The sequence below is a fragment of the Ruditapes philippinarum genome, unplaced genomic scaffold (assembly GCF_026571515.1).
Source record: "Ruditapes philippinarum isolate M1 unplaced genomic scaffold, ASM2657151v2 ctg5696_1_1_1_1, whole genome shotgun sequence".
NCBI lineage: Eukaryota > Metazoa > Mollusca > Bivalvia > Venerida > Veneridae > Ruditapes > Ruditapes philippinarum.
Window position 1 is genome coordinate 142,699 of NW_026864013.1, and position 20,459 is coordinate 163,157.

The 20,459-nt window shown below is 32.7% G+C and overlaps 2 protein-coding genes across 2 annotated transcripts; both read right to left on the reverse strand.

Annotated features, from left to right (window-relative positions):
* Positions 1 to 1,415: 1,415 nt before the first annotated feature.
* On the reverse strand, positions 1,416 to 3,916 carry LOC132724102 (C-C chemokine receptor type 6-like). Its single transcript, XM_060708915.1, has one exon. The coding sequence runs from the start codon at positions 3,875 to 3,877 to the stop codon at positions 2,741 to 2,743; it is 1,137 nt and encodes a 378-aa protein (XP_060564898.1). The 5' UTR covers positions 3,878 to 3,916; the 3' UTR covers positions 1,416 to 2,740.
* Positions 3,917 to 7,049: 3,133 nt separating this feature from the next.
* LOC132724098 (uncharacterized) lies at positions 7,050 to 17,340 on the reverse strand. The gene is made up of 10 exons (XM_060708909.1): positions 17,294 to 17,340; positions 16,789 to 16,885; positions 15,178 to 15,286; positions 14,629 to 14,739; positions 13,777 to 13,872; positions 12,847 to 12,973; positions 11,906 to 12,047; positions 11,618 to 11,653; positions 9,312 to 9,354; positions 7,050 to 8,678 (listed from the first exon to the last, which is right to left on the reverse strand). The coding sequence occupies exons 2-10, from the start codon at positions 16,850 to 16,852 to the stop codon at positions 8,624 to 8,626; spliced, it is 783 nt and encodes a 260-aa protein (XP_060564892.1). The 5' UTR covers positions 16,853 to 16,885; positions 17,294 to 17,340; the 3' UTR covers positions 7,050 to 8,623.
* Positions 17,341 to 20,459: the final 3,119 nt, after the last annotated feature.

Here is a 20,459-nt window from a genome sequence, read left to right on the forward strand (position 1 = left end):
GGTATAAAAATCTCGGAAAAAAACCAATTCTGTCATGTCAAAAGAAAACTCAAATTCTCAGTGCAGTATCTAAATGGCTTATACATGCTTAAAAGATAATATTCATAGATTTTTTTTCTAATTAAGCTTCTAAGTAAGCTAATACTGGAAGAAAATGATAATTAGTATTACATTATCTTCTATATATCATAGTTTTGTTTTGCAAAGTAAACAATTAGTTTCCCAGACCGATGTCTTAAGATCCAATGACGGATAACTATGTTTATACATGTTAGGTTCATTACCAATGTAGTCATTTGTTCAAAAGATAAGCAATCTAGTATAAGATAAGTATATGATTAAAGGGTATATAAGAGTACATAGAGGTTTAATCACGACAAATCATCATATTAATCCTGTTCATTACTGAATGATTGTAATGTACTTTAAACTTATAAATCATTAAACAAAGATATTATGGCTTATAGGTTGGCTTTTTTCTTTCTTATTTTTTTTAATTTTTTTTTTCAAACATATTAAAATAAAAGATTGGTGGTGTTTATATAATGAAACCAAATATAAACAAGCTCAGCGGCAGTCTTTCCGGTTTTATTCAAACGTTTGTGACGGCAGCATCATTTGCGCAAAATGAAACTGTATGACTCCCTTGATAAGCCCTTCTTCCTTGGTTAGCACATACTTAAATCTTGAAATCTTGTTTCCGTCTTTAAACCAGTACCCTTGCTAAATTACTGGGATTAAGGAGAGTATAATTGGCTTGTCACTTGAAATGTAAGATATAAGTATAAGATGATATTAGAATACATAGTTTACCTTTTAAATTTCTTTCTTTTTCACTTTTTTATTTTTCAATGTTATCTTTTCACGCTCAATTTGATCATCATTGACAAATTCACCTTGGTCAAATAGAACACAACAATTACTGAACGATTTTTATTGTCTTAAACAAAACACAACATTAAACCGGCAACAATTCACTTGAAATGTTAATTAAAAATAATTAAACATTGAGAAACTGTGATCATAAAAAAGAAATAATTGAGTGAAAATGCTAGAATCTAAATAAGATAATTTACAAGAAACATGTGTCACCATGGCGACAAATTGCATGAGAAATACCAAAAGTCAAAACTTGCTTAAAACATTTTGCGCATTTGGACAATACAACGTAAAATACTCAGTCACTAAAGGTCAATCGATACGTGTCTTTGATTTTTCATTTTCTGGTTATTCAGCGCAGAAAGTTCTGGTTCATTCTGGTTCATCGGCGCAGTCAGTTCTGGTTCATCGGCGCAGTTTGTTCTGGTTCATCAGCGCAGTTCATTCTGTTTCATCGCGCAGTCAGTTCTGGTTCATCGGCGCAGTCAGTTCTGGTTCATCGACGCAGTCAGTTCTGGTTCATCGGCGCAGTTCATTCTGGTTCATCGGCGCAGTCAGTTCTGGTTCATAGGCGCAGTTTGTTCTGGTTCATCAGCGCAGTTCATTCTGGTTCATCGGCGCAGTTTGTTCTGGTTCATCGGCGCAGTTCATTCTGGTTCATCGGCGCAGTCAAATCTGGTTCATCGGCGCAGTTTGTTCTGGTTCATCGGCGCAGTTCATTCTGGTTCATCGGCGCAGTCAGTTCTGGTTTCATCAGCGCGATTAGTTCTGGTTCATCGGCGCAGTTCATTCTGGTTCATCGCCGCAGTCAGTTCTGGTTCATCAGCGCGATTAGTTCTGGTTCATCTGAGCGATTAGTTCTGATTCATCAGCGCAGTTTGTTCTGGTTCATCAGCGCGATTAGTTCTGGTTCATCAGCGCGATTAGTTCTGGTTCATCAGCGCGATTAGTTCTGGTTCATCAGCGCAGTCAGTTCTGGTTCATCAGCGCAGTCAGTTCTGGTTCATCAGCGCAGTCAGTTCTGGTTCATAAGCGCGATTAGTTCTGGTTCATCAGCGCGATTAGTTCTGGTTCATCAGCGCGATTAGTTCTGGTTCAGTTGATTCTGGTTAAACGGTGTTGGTCATATACTAAGTAATATCTTTTCATTCTTGCAAACTTAAACAATACTACCACACAACACAAATTATCTACATTTTGTTATAACAATATACATAAATATATAATTGACAGTCCGTCATTGTAGATGCACGGTCGTACTGGTTATGCTCTTAGACGCGGCAATCTGTGAAACGCAAAATTTTCTTCACCCTGCCACGGAAACCGTAGTTGTTTACGTCTTAAGCGCTCACCCCTCTGACGAAAAAATAAATGTTTGAAGGGTTACAGTATCTGAGATGACGGGAAATATCAAATTAATTTATCTAGAAGTAAAATGATGAGGCTGTTGATTTTTATTCTAAGTGATGGGAATAGTAAAAAGTTGAAAAGTAAAAGTTGGCTGGCTTTGTTTACCTTTTGGTACTTTTTAGATACGTGAAATTTGATTCCGCGCCGTCTAAAAATGAACGAAAGTGACCTTGACTGTATGGACCTGACGAAACGTCTTGTGAAATCTGTGAATATGATGTTCTATTCATGAGTCCATGTATTCAAATGCAAAGTTGGTTCTGGCGATTATTTCACGAATGAAGGTTTAATATAGGTTGCCTTTTATGCCAAAGCACCTGCGTTCGTCAAAAGGTATTGTTGGGGATTGTCACCCACATGATCTTAATACTGAATTAATACTAAAAAACTTAGGTCATACAACATTTCTTCATTCTTGCAAACCGCACAACACAAATTGTATGTATGTTTATTATTGACATTCCGTTGATTGTTTTATAGAAGATGTAGAACGCTCGTCAGGGTTGTGTTTGTAGACGCGGCAATCTGTGAAACACAGAATTTCCTTCACCCTACCACGGAATGCACTCGAACAGAGGACATAGAAGAAAAAGTTTACGGCATAGTTGATCTGTTCAAGCATCTGGGCAAGTTCACGATAGATGAAGAAGCCGTAGCTGTTGACGTCGAAAGCGCTCACTCCTGCGGTAAAGGAGTAAATATGTACCGTCGTAATAGGGATGATCAGCACAATGTAAGCGATCATGACTCCTAGGACCATTATGCTTGCTCGCATCATCTCTTCATCACGTTTCGAACGAGACATCACGGGATTGCTTGACGTCTTGACGGCGTTTGATTTACTAGTAGTTAATGATCTAGTAGACAGCTGACGTCGCACTTTGGTCTGGCGGATTAATCTGACAATGATTTGCGGTGTGAACACTATCAGGAGTGCTGTCGGGATAAACGAGTAGAAGGAGCAGCCGATGATGACGAAATAGTAGTGTTTCAGACTCGGCAAGTCGGGCTTACAGATCCCGTTGACCACACCCGAAGAGAATGACCATACAGAGTTGTAAACAAAATTAGCAAAGTAGTTGACTGCAATGGCAGGCAGGATCAATCGTTTTCTGATGATTGTTTTCGCTTTAAGCGGAAAGACAACAGCAACAAAGCGCTCAAAGCATAGAAAGACAACAAGCCATGATGACGTCATTTTAGCAGACCGGAAAATGACGAAGAAGGCTTTGCATGAAGCAATAGACAGTGCTCGCACATCTTGTCCTAGCATCTTGATGACCCATAGTTTATTGAAGGGCTGTGTCAGAAGTAGAACAGTATCTGATATGGCGAGAAATATCAGGATGTATCTAGAAGTGAGATGCTGAAATCGGGATGACGCCATTGTTACAATGGTGAACAAATTTCCGAACAACCCTGTAACGAGGAACAGCGGTAGAAGGGCGTACTGAATAGTGAACATAACGTCCTTCGCCGTCTGAAGTCTTTCATCAACAAAAGGAGCCTCCGTCGGAGAAGTATTATTGCTGGTGTCGTTCAAAAACGACGTGGCGTTGCTGAAGAACACGGAAATGTCGTCCTCCATCTTTTAGATCTGATTAAGTAATCTGAGTTATTGTGTAAATCTGGCTGTAAAAAAAAAGAAAAGAAAAAAATGTAAAATAAGAACATCATCTAACTTATATTGTTTTTTTTTTTTAATCGCAATTAGATAAATAATACGGATTTATTGATATAATGCTGATATATTTTTTTTTATATCAGCGGATACTTTTTCTAAAAATTAGGCATCAATAAATCATTAAAATTCTTTTATTTTTTCATTTAATAAAATAATTAAATTTGCATTATTGATTTAGTCACACATTTAGTTAAAAAGGACCCTTTCTAAATTAGCATGTTCTTATATGAACCACACATATATCTCTAAACATGCACATGCTAAAGGGTTGGCAATATTAGCGGGTATAACCCGTTCTGTAACATATCAAGATATAATTACAGATAACAAAACTACGTCTTATCTAAAGAAAATATGGTTTAATGAAATGACCTCCTTTTTTTCGATAAATTTAAAAAAAAAATAAAGCTAATAGACCTGTTTATCACAAATAAATTACATCAAAAAAGTGTTAACTTTATGAATATTTTTATCTTTAACTTTTAACATTTAAATAAAATTATAATAATAAAACTATTTATGATATACTTATAAATGAAATATTGAGAAATATTGATGAAATAAAATGCGTATTTTCATTTTCCGTATTTTCACTGTAGAAATTTATTTTTCACTGCAGTGAAACATATTTTCCGTATTTTCACTGCAGTCTTGCCGAACTACTTTCTTCTAAATTCAGCCAAAACACATTTTTTGGGAAGTCTATCAAATTGTAATTCATTAAAAAGGAAAAAATGTAATAAACAGAAAATTCAAGTTTTTGTATAAAAACACGATTTATTTTCATCTTGTGGTGAAAATCATCATATTTCACTCGTGGCTACCGCCACTCATGAAATATTTAGTTTCATACCAGTCGATTATTTATTTTAAAAAAGAAAAACCTTGAATATCCTCTATATATTTGTTTTTTTTTTTTGGTATAACAAAAATTTTAATACAAATTATCTAAAATATACAGATTAAAAAAGAACACATTACAATGTAGTTACTCCAAAACAGATACGAAAAGTAAAAAATAAAATAAAAAAATAACATGTTTCTATGAACATTAATATTAAATCACATAAATCTTTAAAATAAAAAAAAGATCAGTAGATCATAAATAAATAATAAATCATTTTTATTATTATTCACGGATTTTATTTTGAATTCGTAAAAACTTACCGTTTTCAAGACGGATCCTTGTTTGCTGAAATGTATCATCCGACGCCAAGCTTTATATATCTACATACGTGTTCCCACACACGAGCCGTGTATTAACCCCCTTTAATTCATTTTGTTTTGTTTTTCTCAGAAAATTCCGTTATACAACAAATAATAATGTACCCAAAAAAATACATTTACACATCAAGATTACCAATGACAATACATGATTTACAGACGTCATTCTTCTTGGAATAAAAAAGTAAATGATCATCAGCATTTTCATTAGCGTTTATTTGTGTTGTCACCGGACGTGGATGATGGCGAATTGTGTTGTAAATAATAAATTGGCAACTTATTTGATATTTACAACTAACCATTGATTAACCATCATTTATTGAAAGAAGGTTATTATCAATAAATAATAGTTAATATCTCAGTGTCTTTGAACATGGATAACAGGTATCTATATGTATTAAATAAGTAAAATGATCCTGCAAAATACAGAGGCGGGCTTTAATTCCCATTTTTATTAACTGATTTCTGTGCAAAATATGTAATAACCAAATCATACCAGTCAGTATCTACGGTGTTTAATAGACATTACCTTTTACTGATAATTTCACAACTGGATTTTACTGCTTTACGCAAACTCGCCAGTGTAATAATAAGATTTGGGCCACCAAAAATGTTCGCAGACAATGCATTGCCAAGCTTTTGAAAAGTGACAGTTGTACGTTATTTTGGCCGTTCTGTCACATCCAAGCATTCGGCATGTATATGTGTATAGAATGGTTAAGAAAAAATGTTTAACACTTAAAAACACCGAGCGTATTCTCTAGACTTGCCATCGTGTAACTTTTTCATCTCTCCTAGACTTAAAAAAAACATCGATGCACCAATAGAAATGGACTAGGGTCGGCCATTTTTCAGTAACTTATTTAAAGGTACAAGTATATCTAAGGAGGACTTTGTTGAAGCATTTAAAAATTGGATTAAATGTCTGAAATTTAGTATTACTGTAGATTATTTCGAAAGGTTGAAATAGAAAATTGTTAATATTTATTATTTTGATAAATGTATTCACGAAATTACATTACATATTGACCCACCTCGTATGTTTTACAGTAAGTTGTTAAAAAGTCAATATGAAACCTCATCATTCTTAATAATAAGATAAATAAAACGTCGCAAAATCGTGACGTTGACAAGTTCTCTAACATTATTAGTTATAAAGATTGTTGACAGGTTATATGGCCCTATATAAACGGCTGGTTATATTGCAAACAGCCGTTTATATACGGCCATATATCCTGTCAACAATCTTTTTAACGAATTTATAATACAGCACGCATCATTTTTTAGAGAAAAAAAGTAAGATTTCTAAATAAATCGACAGTAGCCGTGTATATAAAACTATATAAACGTCACGATTATCCAATGAAAAGCGACGTTACAAACGTGCAGTATTATAAAACGTGATATAAACGGCATTAAAATGCTACTACAACAAATATGTAACAGCAGTAAGTAAGTTATGAGAAAATTCGTAACTATAGAAGTAACTGAATGCCGTTGTATTCAAATATAATGTTCATGCCTCGTTTCACATATTCGCTTTGAAAAACGAGAGGTTTGAAAATCATAAATGAGCCGCGTCATGACAAAACCAACATAATGCGTTTGCGACCAGCATGGATCCAGACCAGCCTGTGCATGCGCGCAGTCTGATCAGGATCCATGCTGTTCGCTTACAAACCCTATAGCAGGTAGAGAAACTGATAGCGAACAGCATGGATCCTGATCAGACTGCGCGGAAGCGCAGGCTGGTCTGGATCCATGCTGGTCGCAAACCCATTATGTTGGTTTTATCATGACACGGCTCGCTTTGAAAAACGAGTGGTTTGAAAATCATAAATCATTTTATCAACAACAATTTATATCTGTTTAAGAATCTTTATTAAAACACTTAGGTATATATTAACAAAATTCGATAACATATAATGTTCATAATTCAGTAACAAAAACAAACACCTGTAAAAATACATGTGGATATATTGTATCACATCAACATTAATCTGTCTTCCGAGATAGCAATGCATACATGATTTAAAGACATAATTAAACACCCAAAACAGACCATTACATGAAGGTAGAAGCAAAGACATGTTCATCAGTTACTCTTCTTGATAATAGCTGGGAGACAATGGCTTGTTTTTTACTATATTCTACGTCGCATCAACATAGTAGTCATACGGCTACTTTTTAGCTTAACTACTGAAGACCTCACTTGCCTCTCCGTGCATTATTTCAGGCCCGAACGGACATCCGAGGAGAGCCACGTGAAATAGCTGGATACATTCCTCACATGAGAGAATTCAAAGTTCCTTTGCAGAATTCAAACCTACATATACAGCGTTGAAGGGCAAGTGGTTTGTAGTAAACGACCTAAACCATAAGACAAGGGAACCCTAAATCACTTGTCTATAGTTATATCAGTGAAAATGATTAGCCTCAATTAGTAATGAAAGAAATGGATTTGCCTCGCTTTTTATCAGAGAAAAATCGAGTAAATAGTTTAAGCTATGGTAAAGTATCCGTAATTCATGTTAATTACATAAGTTATGCAAAAATACAAAGAACACCTTTGCTCTCTTATGAATATGGAGATTCAATATGAATTGTAAATTTTATCATATTTTGTATACAACTTGAAAAATATTATATGAATTATGGATATTTATACAAGTTAACATTGTGAAGTTTAGAAAGAAAGTAATTTATACAATGTAAACGGTGCTTGCAATCCAAGTAAATTGTCTATAAAGAAGTCACAATATGCAAAAATCGCCCTTACTGTGTTAGTAACGCAGTAGAAAGAATGTGATAAATACTGCAAATAATCACACATATCACATAAATTATTACTCAAATCTTAAATCTTTTTACTTTTCTTAAAATCTTCCTACATTGTTCTCAAGTTTGATTTTCTTGAAATATTTTTGCTCATTTGGAGGTATGCAGCTTCAAATTCTTTATAAAGCATTAACAAAACTTATTTAATTGTGTTTACTCATCTAGAAGATTATGATGACTTTAAAATGACACTGATCACAACCTGGCATTTTTACTCTACATCACGCCCTTATTTTTGTTTGTAATTAATTACTTTTTAAGACAGCTGCGTGAAAAAAAACTTCTATATCTAGTGTGGCAATAGAGAAGCAAATTGTTCACAGTCTCACAAACTGAAACAGTGAGAGATTGAATTTTTATTTTATACCACTTCCTTAAGTTTTTTTTTTTTTTTTTTTTTTTTCATAATTACTATTTGGTAACAAATGCATTAAATGAGAATTGTGTCAAGTTAGGTCATAAGGAAACAATCTGTATATAACCATTATATGTCAGATCAATGATATAAATGGTAAAGGAGGAATTTATTAAAGGAATTTATTATACATTCTGTAATGTTCTAAATTATCCTTTACAGCAATAACACTTTCATCCTGTTGTCTGGATTTTACACATTTTCTTCTTTGGACAGTAGCAGCATGCCCTGCAAATAAAAAGCACATACAATTATCAGACCCCTCATTCATCAACAGATTATATTGATTTAGTATCCATTTAAGGGGAGCGGTGGCCTTAAGTTGTTAAGGTGTCTGCCTCTCAACCGAGAGATCATGGGTTCGAGCCCTACTTAGGTCACGACCATGTTTCTTCATATGACACCAGTACTGGTTGGTTCCAGGAAGCAGACTTGAAAGTGATTAATATAAGTTGCAAGAACTTGTTTCGCAATCAAGTTTATTTTAGTATCATCAGGTTTTATATTAAGGATATGTTTTAGCTGAAGTAAATATAGGATATCTCCTTATAAACCATGTTCTAAACATATTAAACTCATTCTAACAACCTTTATCAGACTTATTGTGATTTATTTGCACAAACTTTGGCAAATTTACTGATTAAAGACTTTATTTTTTATTGAGTTAAAAAATTTTTTCTTAAACTGCTGGAACCCAAACTAATAAGTTATAGCAACCAGCTTGCTGGCTCATGTAATGTGACCAAGCTCTATATTGTGGGCAGTTCAAATTTCATTATTTTTTTTTTGGAATCCCTTAACTTCATTCGGATGGTCCACAAAGCTTGTCAAAGGATTTCACAGGGAGAGACAATAACTTACCAGTTAGGTTGATGATGCATTATATAAGGTACTGTATCATGTCCTGAAACATTCAATTGGAACATGGTTATAAAGTATAAACGACAAGAAATGACAATAAAAAAGTATACCACGTTTCAAGTGAATAGCTTTTATAGTTTCTGAAAAAAAAATGGACCTTAACGAAAAGGTTTAAGCAATGTCAAAGGAGACGAGAGGGTCATGACTATAGCTCAACTGTTTTTCTTCAGAAAGTGGTGTGAATAATAGCGATCAATAAAATTATTAGGTATAGTCATTGTCATGTTTGACTTTTGTTTGGCAATGTTTATCCCCTTAATGAACATCTGTTTCCTGCACTTCAATGAAAACAGTTGAAAATTGCTGTGCAGTCGGAGGATAGTAACGCTTGACTATTCGACAAGTTGTCACAAGGGTGTTTCATTGAGTATAATAATCCTTACCTATATGAATACGAAAAGGTACAAACCCTTCAGTAGTTATGGAGATACCAGCTTACAAGCAAACATTTACCTAGAATTTCTAAGTCAAAAAAGGGGCATAATTATGCAAAAAAGTAAATCACAGTTATGGAACTTGTGCCAATCATCTTAGATAATCACAGACAACAAGAGTGTGAAGTTTCAATCCATTCCCGTCAGTAGTTATGGAGATACCAGCTTACACGCATAAACTTAACCAAGAATTTCTAAGTAAAAAAAGGGGCACAATTACGCAAAAAAGCAAATCAGAGTTATGGGACTGGTGCCAATCATCTTAGATAATCACAGAAAACAAGTGTGTGAAGTTTCAATCCATTCCCTTCAGTAGTTATGGAGATACCAGAAAACACGAAAAAACTTAACCAAGAATTTCAAAGTTGAAAAAGGGGCATAATTATGTAAAAAAGCAAATAAGAGTTATGGGACTTTTGCCAATCATCTAAGATAATCACAGACAACAAGAGTGTGAAGTTTCAATCCATTCCTTTCAGTAGTTATGGAGATACCAGCTTACACGCAAAAACTTAACCAAGAATTTCTAAGTTGAGAAGGGGCATAATTATGTAAAAAGCAAATCAGAGTTATGGGACTTGTGCCAATCATCTAAGATTATCACAGAGAACAAGTGTGTAAAGTTTCAATCTATTCCCTTCAGTAGTTATGGAGCTTACTTGCAAAAACTTAACCAAGAATTTCTAAGTCGAAATAGGGGCATAATGTGCTTAAAAGCAACTCAGACTTATGGGACTTGTGTCGATCATTTTAGATAATCACAGAGAAAAAGTGTGTGAAGTTTAAATCCATTCCCTTCAGTAGTTATGGAGATACTAGCTTACACGCAAAAACTTAACCACAGGGACGCCAACTCCGGCAAATGGGTGACTGCATAAGCTCGATAATTCTGCGAATAGTCGAGCTAAAAAATTATTGTTTTTTTATGATTATGCTATATATCTCACACCGAAATGAGAAAATATGTGCATATTCGCTTGTACTTCACACTTAATATTGCACTTTTTCACTTATCATTATGTTAAATACAGGTATATATGTCAATATAGGATACCTGATAAATATGCATTTGTATATTCACTCTAAACAAACAAATATCCTCTGTGTGTTAAAACTGGCAAAATAATGACAATAATGATAAGTGATAAAGTGACACTGACAGATCTTGATTTGATCCAGCTAGAATACAACACAATGATAAATAGAACAGTAACTTTTCTTTTCTTCATAATTATATGTTCTGTAAAATCTGGGACCAAATTTTTTGTCCCACGTAAAATGTAAAATAACAATCTGAACACAACCAAAAAAAGACATATTTTTCCCCTTTACTTAGGCTAAAAACATGTTGTAGACTATAACATGTTGACAAAAATGTTTCCTGGTTATTGATATGTTGTTATAACATGAATATGAATGTATGAAGACTTTATTTTCTTTTTTTATATGAGGGGAGGGGCGGGAAATTAAATCACACCAATGTTGTTAGGCTTTTAAGGTCATAAAATTTGGCTTTCTAACATTCCCATTAAATCAGACCTCAGGTCACCTCAGGTATGACATCGTGTACTATTTCTGGTGTGAGCGGCCGGGCACCTACATGTAAGCAGTATTATCATATAAAATATATATCATGTAAAATATGAAATGGGGAAAATTGATCCAGATTGACATATCTTGTCCATCAATCCAAATGCGTGTATCTCATCCATAGAAAATAATAAAGTAAAGTAATAGTAAAGAAAAAATAGCAAATATTTTTCACTAAAATGATTTTAAAAAAAATATACATGTATATATATTAAGACCTACCTGTATGACAAGCTTCCATACAAGATCTGCATATCCCTGAATATATCAAATTATAGTTAAAATATACCCAGTAACACTTTATGATGAAATGTCTAGCATTGACCTCTCTATTGGTAATTTACATGGATTGTAAGTGATGTTTGCAATGTGAAAATTATTTTCTTTAATCACTTCACAATATTTTACTTAAATTTTTTTTTCTCAAAATTTTCATGAAAATTAGCATGATTCTGGAGGCATGCTGCTTTAAGACACCTTAACCACAGCTTCATTCATTGAAGAACTTACATTTAAATGAGCAACTATTGCACGAGAAATAATCTACACGTTGACTGGTGTCACCCTTCTTATACACGTCAGCAAAACATTTCTTTGGTAGGTCGCTCTCTAATTTTACTGTACCATATATCAGGATCACACTTCCTGGTTTCTGCACAAATAAAACAACTACATGTACATACAATTTCAAAATATGGCATGATTACACCATTACAAAAATGCATGTGAAATACACAATTAAAAATGAGTTTTTTACATTATCTATGAAAACTTGATTAGAAAAGAATCCCGCAGCTTGTTTGAAACATTTTTTAAGTCCACTTCCTCAGACTAACTAGAACTGTTTCATATGAGAAAGCATGGTCGTCACACAAGTAGCCCTGAAGCCCTGGGTTGACAGGGACACAACTGATAAACTCAGTTTTGACAACAAGGGCATGATTTATATAACCAAATAGCCAAACATTTAAGTTCTCAGCATTGTAGTTTCATAAGAGAATACCTAAATGTATTTTCCTATCAAAGCCTATGTAAATCAAGTGACATCTAGGGCAGGTCCATTTTACACCCCAAGGAGATGATTTATATAACCACAAGATGATGCTACAGGCAAGATATCTAAGCTCTTGGCATTGTAGTTTCAGAGAAGAAGAATTTTATGTAATTCTTTTCTTAAGTCTATTTTAAGCTCCTATGACTTACTACTTCATCAGACTGGTAATATCTTTAGGTATATACCTTTTGTAGAGGATTATTCTTGTAAAGTTTGGTCAAAGTCCATCAAGTGGTTTAGGAAAAGATGTTGTTTAAAGAAAATGTGGACAATGACAGACGATGAACGGTGGTCGATGGACACACTGCCATCAGAAAAGCTCACGTCTGAACACAAAGTGCTCAGGTGAGCCAACAACTGAAAAAACATCAAGGTTAAAAACCACTATTAATAATACCATGGCATATTGTAGACCCAGCATACAACCCTCGTTGACTATTTGTACATCTGGTATAAGAGTACCACTAGTGAGGTAGTCATTAACTATCTTTTCCATTTCACATTCACTACATTTTGCAAAGGGCCTGAAACATAATAATCAACAAATACTTATATGGTTAAAAGGTGCAATTATACAGTTGGGTGCTGAAGTATACACACGGTGGGGTTAAGGATAATAGCAAAGATGTGTACGGATGTTTATATACTCCAGATTGACAGCACTCTTTATGGGGTTTACATATTATGACAACAGAAGAGTTGATATTTTAGGTATGAAACAAAACAGAAAGAATATTAGAACAATTTGCTCCCTGATTTCTATTTGAAAGTTATGCACCCTTGTAAAAATCAGATAACCTTTTGTTTTGATGCTTATTCTATTGCTTATCTTCCAAAAGAATACGTACCTTTGCTGATGGAACCATAATATTAAAGACTGACTATCAAAACACTAACAACTGTATTTTTTGTTTGTTTGGTTTAAAAGTAACTCCTTGAGGTCCAAAAGTCTAAAACCTTAAAATTTGAACTTCTTACATAGATCAGCTGTGCCACTTTCAACAAAAAGATATACTAATTAAGAAATATACTCGTCAATAAATTGAAAATCATATTTTTGTGCTTTCAAAGTCCGATTTGAGTGAAAAGTGTTTCATTTTTGGATCATTTTTTACAATTTGAATAATACTTTTTTAGGAAAAACGAAGTCAGTGAATAATTTGAAATTTTGCATGCATGTAATTGGTCTAGACCTGTAATTAAATAGAATACTAATATCTCGAAAAATTATTTACAGTTCAGTCTTGTCAAAAAACCTCAGTGGAGTCCCTTTAAGATCAGATTCTTTCAATCAGCGCCTAAGATTAAAAAATAGACTGTAAGTTACCCAAATAGAAATGTTTTAACATCATTCTGCCATTCCTGTACAGGGTTATGCTTCTTTATCATGGCTGACTCAACATTGTCTCGAATTTCTTTCAAACTTTAGTAAATAAAAAACATATCAGTATAAACATATTAATTTAAAAATATGACACTATGTAAATACAGGTACATATAAAAAATAATTGGATTAATGTAATGATGTTTGAAATTTACATACATGTATTTATGAAATCACAGTTTGATTTATATCAACTGATTGCATATATTCAACCATTTAAGGCTGCATTCTTTAACTTTAAGCTAGATCCAATGTATCTTGTATTAGCATATCCATCTTTCAATCTTGACCAAGTTATTTATCATTTGTATGGAGAGTTTTCACACTGGCAATAGTGAACATTGCATACCACAATTATGACACTGGTGTGCAGACTGATCTTGGTCTGCACTGTCCACAAAGGTACCAGCAGGTGAATAAATCAGTACAATTATTGAGTAAATAAATCAGTACAATTATTGAGTGAATAAATCAGTACAATTATTGAGTGAATAAATCAGTACAATTATTGAGTGAATAAATCAGTACAATTATTGAGTGAATAAATCAGTACAATTATTGAACAAAAGTTTTTAAAACAAGGGAGTAAACCGTTTGTATAACAAAAAAGCTAATAAGATTTAACTTGTAAAATCTTACTTTGCTACAACTGTTAAGCCAATCTGTGAATCAAAAATTTAATCTTTAACAAAAATAAATTGGCAGCAGTATGTACCAAACATAATCAAATTAGTTTAATGTTATTGTTGTTATTTTTCTTTGTTTTTATTTTCAAATTTGTTATTTTAAATGTACCTGTCTGTAGGCTGAAATACCAAGTCAGGTATGAGTATGTTTTTTCTGGCTATTATTACATTGACTTTCACAGGCAAAACATCTAAACTTGGAATGTGGCTTGATAAATATCTGAAAATATAACAATGTAGATGGTTGAAAGTGTGTAAAGATACAACTGGCAAAGTATAATACTTAGGTGTTAAAATTTACAAAACCGCTTTAAAGTTATCTTCTGGTAAACTGATGATGTTTGCATTCCCGCTTCCCATATAAACCTGATACCACCATATAATGTATTTATCATAAAAAAAAACATTGTGGAAATATTCAGCATTTGGCTAATAACTGTTATTGTCAAAATATTTTGATATGCCAAAGCAAAATTCTCAGATATTTTGGAGAGGGGGGATATTGCCCTTACACAAAATAGCACATTTCAAAGCTCAGATAGCTATAAATGTACCAAATGGAGAAAGTCAGTGAAAAATTTAAATGAAAAAAACTTAAAATTTTGCTCTTGTTTTTAACTATATATAAAAGATATAAATATAAATGAATATTTCATACTTATCATAGGTGTCTGCTATTATATGAGAACATCTATCTAATTCTCGTTGTAACTCTTCCTTCTGTCTATTCAGACTCAACTGTAAATCCTGTGTCTGTAAACTCACCTCTATAACATTATATATATAACACATATATTAATAATCTAACCTCTATAAAAAGTTAAGTAACCATAGGTTGAAAGGGAAAGAACTCCAAAGTCATACTGCAAATTGGAATTTCCAATATTCAAGTTTTACATTTAACAATTAAAATAAGAAACTATTGCTAATTCTTGTAATTTTTTACATATGTATTTGCACCATTGTATTAATTTTTGGTAATTATGTACTGTTTTTATGTTGTCAATATGCCCATATGGGGCCGACGTAATTCAAATAAACCTTGAAACCTACACAAGTGATCTCCCCTTATAGTACAATTTCTGCCAAGGGAGGTAATCACTGTGAGGAGTTTAACCATACTGCAAGGATTTTCCTATAGGCTTTCAGAGTTAACCTCTCTTCCCCTAATCCTTGTTCTGAAAAGAACTTTTAATATTGCTTTTACGCAAAATATAAAAGCTTCCCAATTAAATTCCCTTCCCCCCCCAAAAAAATTTTAAAAATTTTTATTTTAAATGAATTAAATCATTTTCTAAAATGATAAATGACATCTATATTGCAGTTAATAAACCAAATTTTAAAGGGATAAACCCCATGATTTTGGGTGCCCCCATTTAAATCCCCCTTTATATCCCCCTTTTTTTAAATAATACCCCGCTTTTTTCCATTTTAATATATCTAATTTTCATTTGACTAATCTGTTTCTGTACTGATTTGCAGAGTTTTTTAAAAGAAAAATTTTAAATATCAGGAACATTTTTCAAATTTTAAAAAAGAGATATTACTTTGCCCAAAATAAAAAAAAAAAAGTTGGGAAAAACCTTGATTTCCCAAAAACCCTTTCCCCGGGTAAACTTTCATGTTTTTTTTTAATTTTCCCCAAATTGATATTCAAAGATAAAAAAAAGGGTTTTCCCCCAGGGTATAAAAATTAGACCATCCCCCTTAAAAAAATACAAATGTAGTTTTTTTTTTATAATTTTGAAGTGCCTCATTTTAAGTCCTTCCTGATTGGTCTTATTGTATTTTACTGCATCTGTGCAGTTATTGCGTAATATCTAGATGCTTTAAATGCTGTTTCAAGAGCATTCTTCATGACCTCATTTCTGGATGGAAGGATAAAAGATGTAGTACATGCAAGCAGATAGGTTTTTTTTAAATTGGACAAATTCAACACATCAAATGTTTAAAAATTTTGAGAAAAAAAATATTTAAAAAAAACCGACAAGCATATCATTTTACAGGCTTAATTGTACACATGTACTTGGATAGTGTTGATGTTTGAAGCAGAAGAGGGATTTTGGCATCCACAATTATGCCTCAAGTGTGAATGATTTACCACAGAAAATATTTAGGACAAAATTTGAATATGACAAAATTGAATGACCCCACTGTTTAGTTTAACGAAAAACAAAACTAAACGAAAAACAATCTGAATGGGACAAGACTAAATAGAGCAAAGTCATTCCTTATACATTAGAGTTTTAAGTAAACACATTTTAGTTACCTTGAACAGAGAGACCATGGGTACTGAGCTCCATCACAGCTTTCTCTGTCATTGTCTCCAACATCTTCTTTTTATTCTCAAACGATTTCCTTAATGTCTGGTAACATATAATATAACAGAATTACAAACAGATTGTTCTAAATTCCAAGCAATGTAGATTAATTATTGATTCACATAATAAACTTATCAAACAGATAGTCAAGCACATTATTTCATGGATAGACAGACAGCTTTAAAACTACATGCCAATATTGTGGAGTGGTACAGAAATTGCCTGCAGATCTGGAAAAAATCACTCAATTTCATTTTCAAAACATTTAAAAAAAAGAATTTTTAGTACATTTATCAGGAATGCTTAAAAGAACAATATGTCACTTGGTTTCTAACCATTTTATCAAATCAAAGTTGTATGTCAAAACAAGACAACCTTTTTTCTAGATAAGCCCACTATCCACATTTGAAAAAAAATGATAAAAATCCTACAATATGCAATAAAAAAACTAACCTGAAAATAATTCTCATGCTCTAAAAGACCTTTCTTTAAATGTTCTGTAAATAAAAAATGACAATGAGTAAGTTAAGATTCATTCTGAATAAACAGAGAGAGAAAGGGTCACGTATGGTGACAAAAGAACAAATTGAATTATCACTCTAAATATAATTATTGGTATATAGTTTTTTTTCATCCTCTGTCTTTTTGAATGCGAACCAAAAGCTATCTATCCTACGGGGAATAATTTTTGGATAAAACTTTCCAGCTGCCTTTTCCCATGCCCTATAAAAAGGGAAAAAGAGGTGTGCGGGCCCAAAGGGGGGTTTAAGGTTTGGGTTGCCCTTAAAACCACTTGCCCTAAACATTGGGGTTTGAAATCAAAAAAGGGCCCTTCCCCGCCCCTTTTTTTTCATGTGAGAGGGCTACCCCATTTCCCAAACCCCCCTTCCCCTACCCCAGAGGTGCCCCATTTTTGCTTAAAAAAAATCAAAAAGGAAACAATGAGATTTTCCCCCTTCCCCCAGAAAAAGGGGGAAAAAGTTTCCCATAATTTTTAAACCTATTTTTTTGTAGTTTGGTACTTAAAAAAAAATAAGGAAAAAAATTTTTATGGCCCCAAAACCCCCTTTTTGGGCCAAGTGGTTTAAAATTAAAAAAAAAAAATCTTTCTTCTTCCACTCAATTGCCCTTGAACCCTTTTCCCAAATTAAACCCAAAACATTTTTTTTAAGTATGGGATCTATTAACTGGGCTGCCCCCCCCCCAAAAGTAAAAAATAAACACTGCGGGGTTAAGGGGGAAGTTTATAAAATTTAATTTAAAATGAAAGGGCTTTTTTAAAAATAATTTAAAAACTCACCTTGTTTTTGGGGAAAATACCGTCTTTTTTTAAACACCCAATTTTTTTAAATTAAAATTAAAGGAAAATTTGAATAAAATTTTCCTTTTATTTTTAAAAAGTAAGATTTTTCCCTGGGGGGTAAAAAACCCCCATTGAATTTATGTCCCCCTTAATTTGTCCCTGGCTAAAGCGGGTTTAAAAATAAATTTTAATTATATCAATTTTTACTGAAAATTCATAAACAATTATATCTGTGATTGTAGTTTACAATATTACACTTTTATCTACCAGCAAAGACAGATGAAATAATAACAAATATCATGATAGCTGGCGTAACAAAGGTACCGGTACAATAATGGCATATGTATGCTACTACCATAGTGTCTTACACAGTTAAACTAATGTTCTTTTTTATTCTACTACAAAACAAAGCAAGTTTTGAACTTAAAAAAAAAGATAAAAAAATCTGTCCATAGGAAACAGACATGCCCCATCCCATTTTACTGTTTCTTCTGTCTATAGATGGCTTTACAGAGTAATGTACAAAAAAAGCACACAACTATATCCCCCATCCCTAAAATTGGGCATAAAAATTAAAAGTCCATTCCCTAAAACATGCTACTGCAGCTACTCATCAAACTCTATAATTATTTAATCTTACCTTCAGTAATAAGATTCTCAAAATATTTGGATTCTGCTAAATCCTTCTCACCAGTAACAGTACCTACAAATAAATTACAAGAATTGTGTATTTCATTGACAATCTGTAAAGAATTTTTGCATCAGTCAAAGTAAGTCAAGGTATGTTTATATAAAAATATTTTTGGAATGGGGAAAAGAATATTTGATGTAAATTTAATTTAAGAGACAAACTGTATGACTATATTATAAAGAAATTTCTTTTGGAGGCCACCCTTAAATCCCTCTGGTATGAAAGGAAATAAAGGCTCTGAAATGTCCATTAAACAAATTATGTATTATATTAAAAGTACTAAACAAAATACATAAACAATCTCACTAATTAAGCTGTCAAACTGATGGATCTTTGGAATAAGCCTGGTCCTGATGGGGTTAGAAGGTGGTTTACAAAAACGGGAACTAATTAATTGTTTTCTTGTTCAAACCGATTCGAAGAAACAACTTCTTTACAGTATCTTTGTCCCCCAAACCCGTCATTGTTTGTTGAAAAAACAAGGGGTTTCCACCCTACATATAGAAACCCTTTTAGAAAGTCCCTTTTAATGGTGAAGCCCCGGGAAAAAAAAAAAAGAAAATTTTTTGAATTTTAAAAAACTTGTTTCATTTTAAAAAGGTTTTTTTAAAACCCCAACATGTTTCATAAGAAAATTTTTGGGGCAATTTACAAAAATGAACCAGGGCCCAAAAACTTGATGAATTATCAATTTAAAAATATCCAAAAATCTTTAAATTATTTTTGTTTCACATGTTTTAACCCTTAAATTTGGAAAAAGAATTTAAAACCCCGGTTTTTTAGAGAAAAACCCCGTCCCCAAAGAAAAACAATTCAGAAGTCATTTGAAATTAAATTTGGGTGATTTAAAGTTGGAAAACCCGTGGATAGGGTACTCCCACAAAATTTGTTTTTAAATTTTGTTCCCCCTAAATAATCTTTTAAAAACAGAATTTTCCTGTTTTAAAACTTTTTTTTTTAAAAAAAAAAACCCTGGGGAAAAATTTTGAAAATTTTTCCCAAAAAAAATACTTAAAATATGTTTTTCTAAGAAAATAACTTTTTTGTAAATTTTAAAATTATTAAAAAATTGGGGAAAGAGAATGTAAATTTTACTGGGGACTACTCTACGTTGGGGGCTCGGGAGCTTTAAATTAAAACCAACCCCAGTTTCCCCCCTTGGGGGCCATATATCACCCGGGTTAAAAAAAGTACAGGGGCCTTTAAATTTAGGCAAAATCCCAAACCGGGGGCCCTTTTGGAAAACCCCGGGCAACATGATACTTTAAATGAGGGTATCTGGCTTCCCCCCAAACTATCTTCCCCTAATTAGTGAAAAGTTCCCAAAATAACGTAAAATCCAACCCCAAAGGGTACAATTAGTTTTGGGGGTACATTTTTAAAAAAGGAAACAAATTTAAAATGGCCCATAAATTGGGGAAAAAAACAATAAAAGGGCCCCAAAAATGGGGCCCGGGTTTTTGGGGAAAACCCGGGGTTTTAATTAATTTTATGTAACAGATTAAAAATCAAACCCCTTTAAAATTTTAAATTTTAGCAAAAAAAGGGAAATCAAAAATAATTTTCAATTTATTTTAAATTTTTGTATAAATTTAAAAAAATTTTAACCCCATAATTTGTTATAA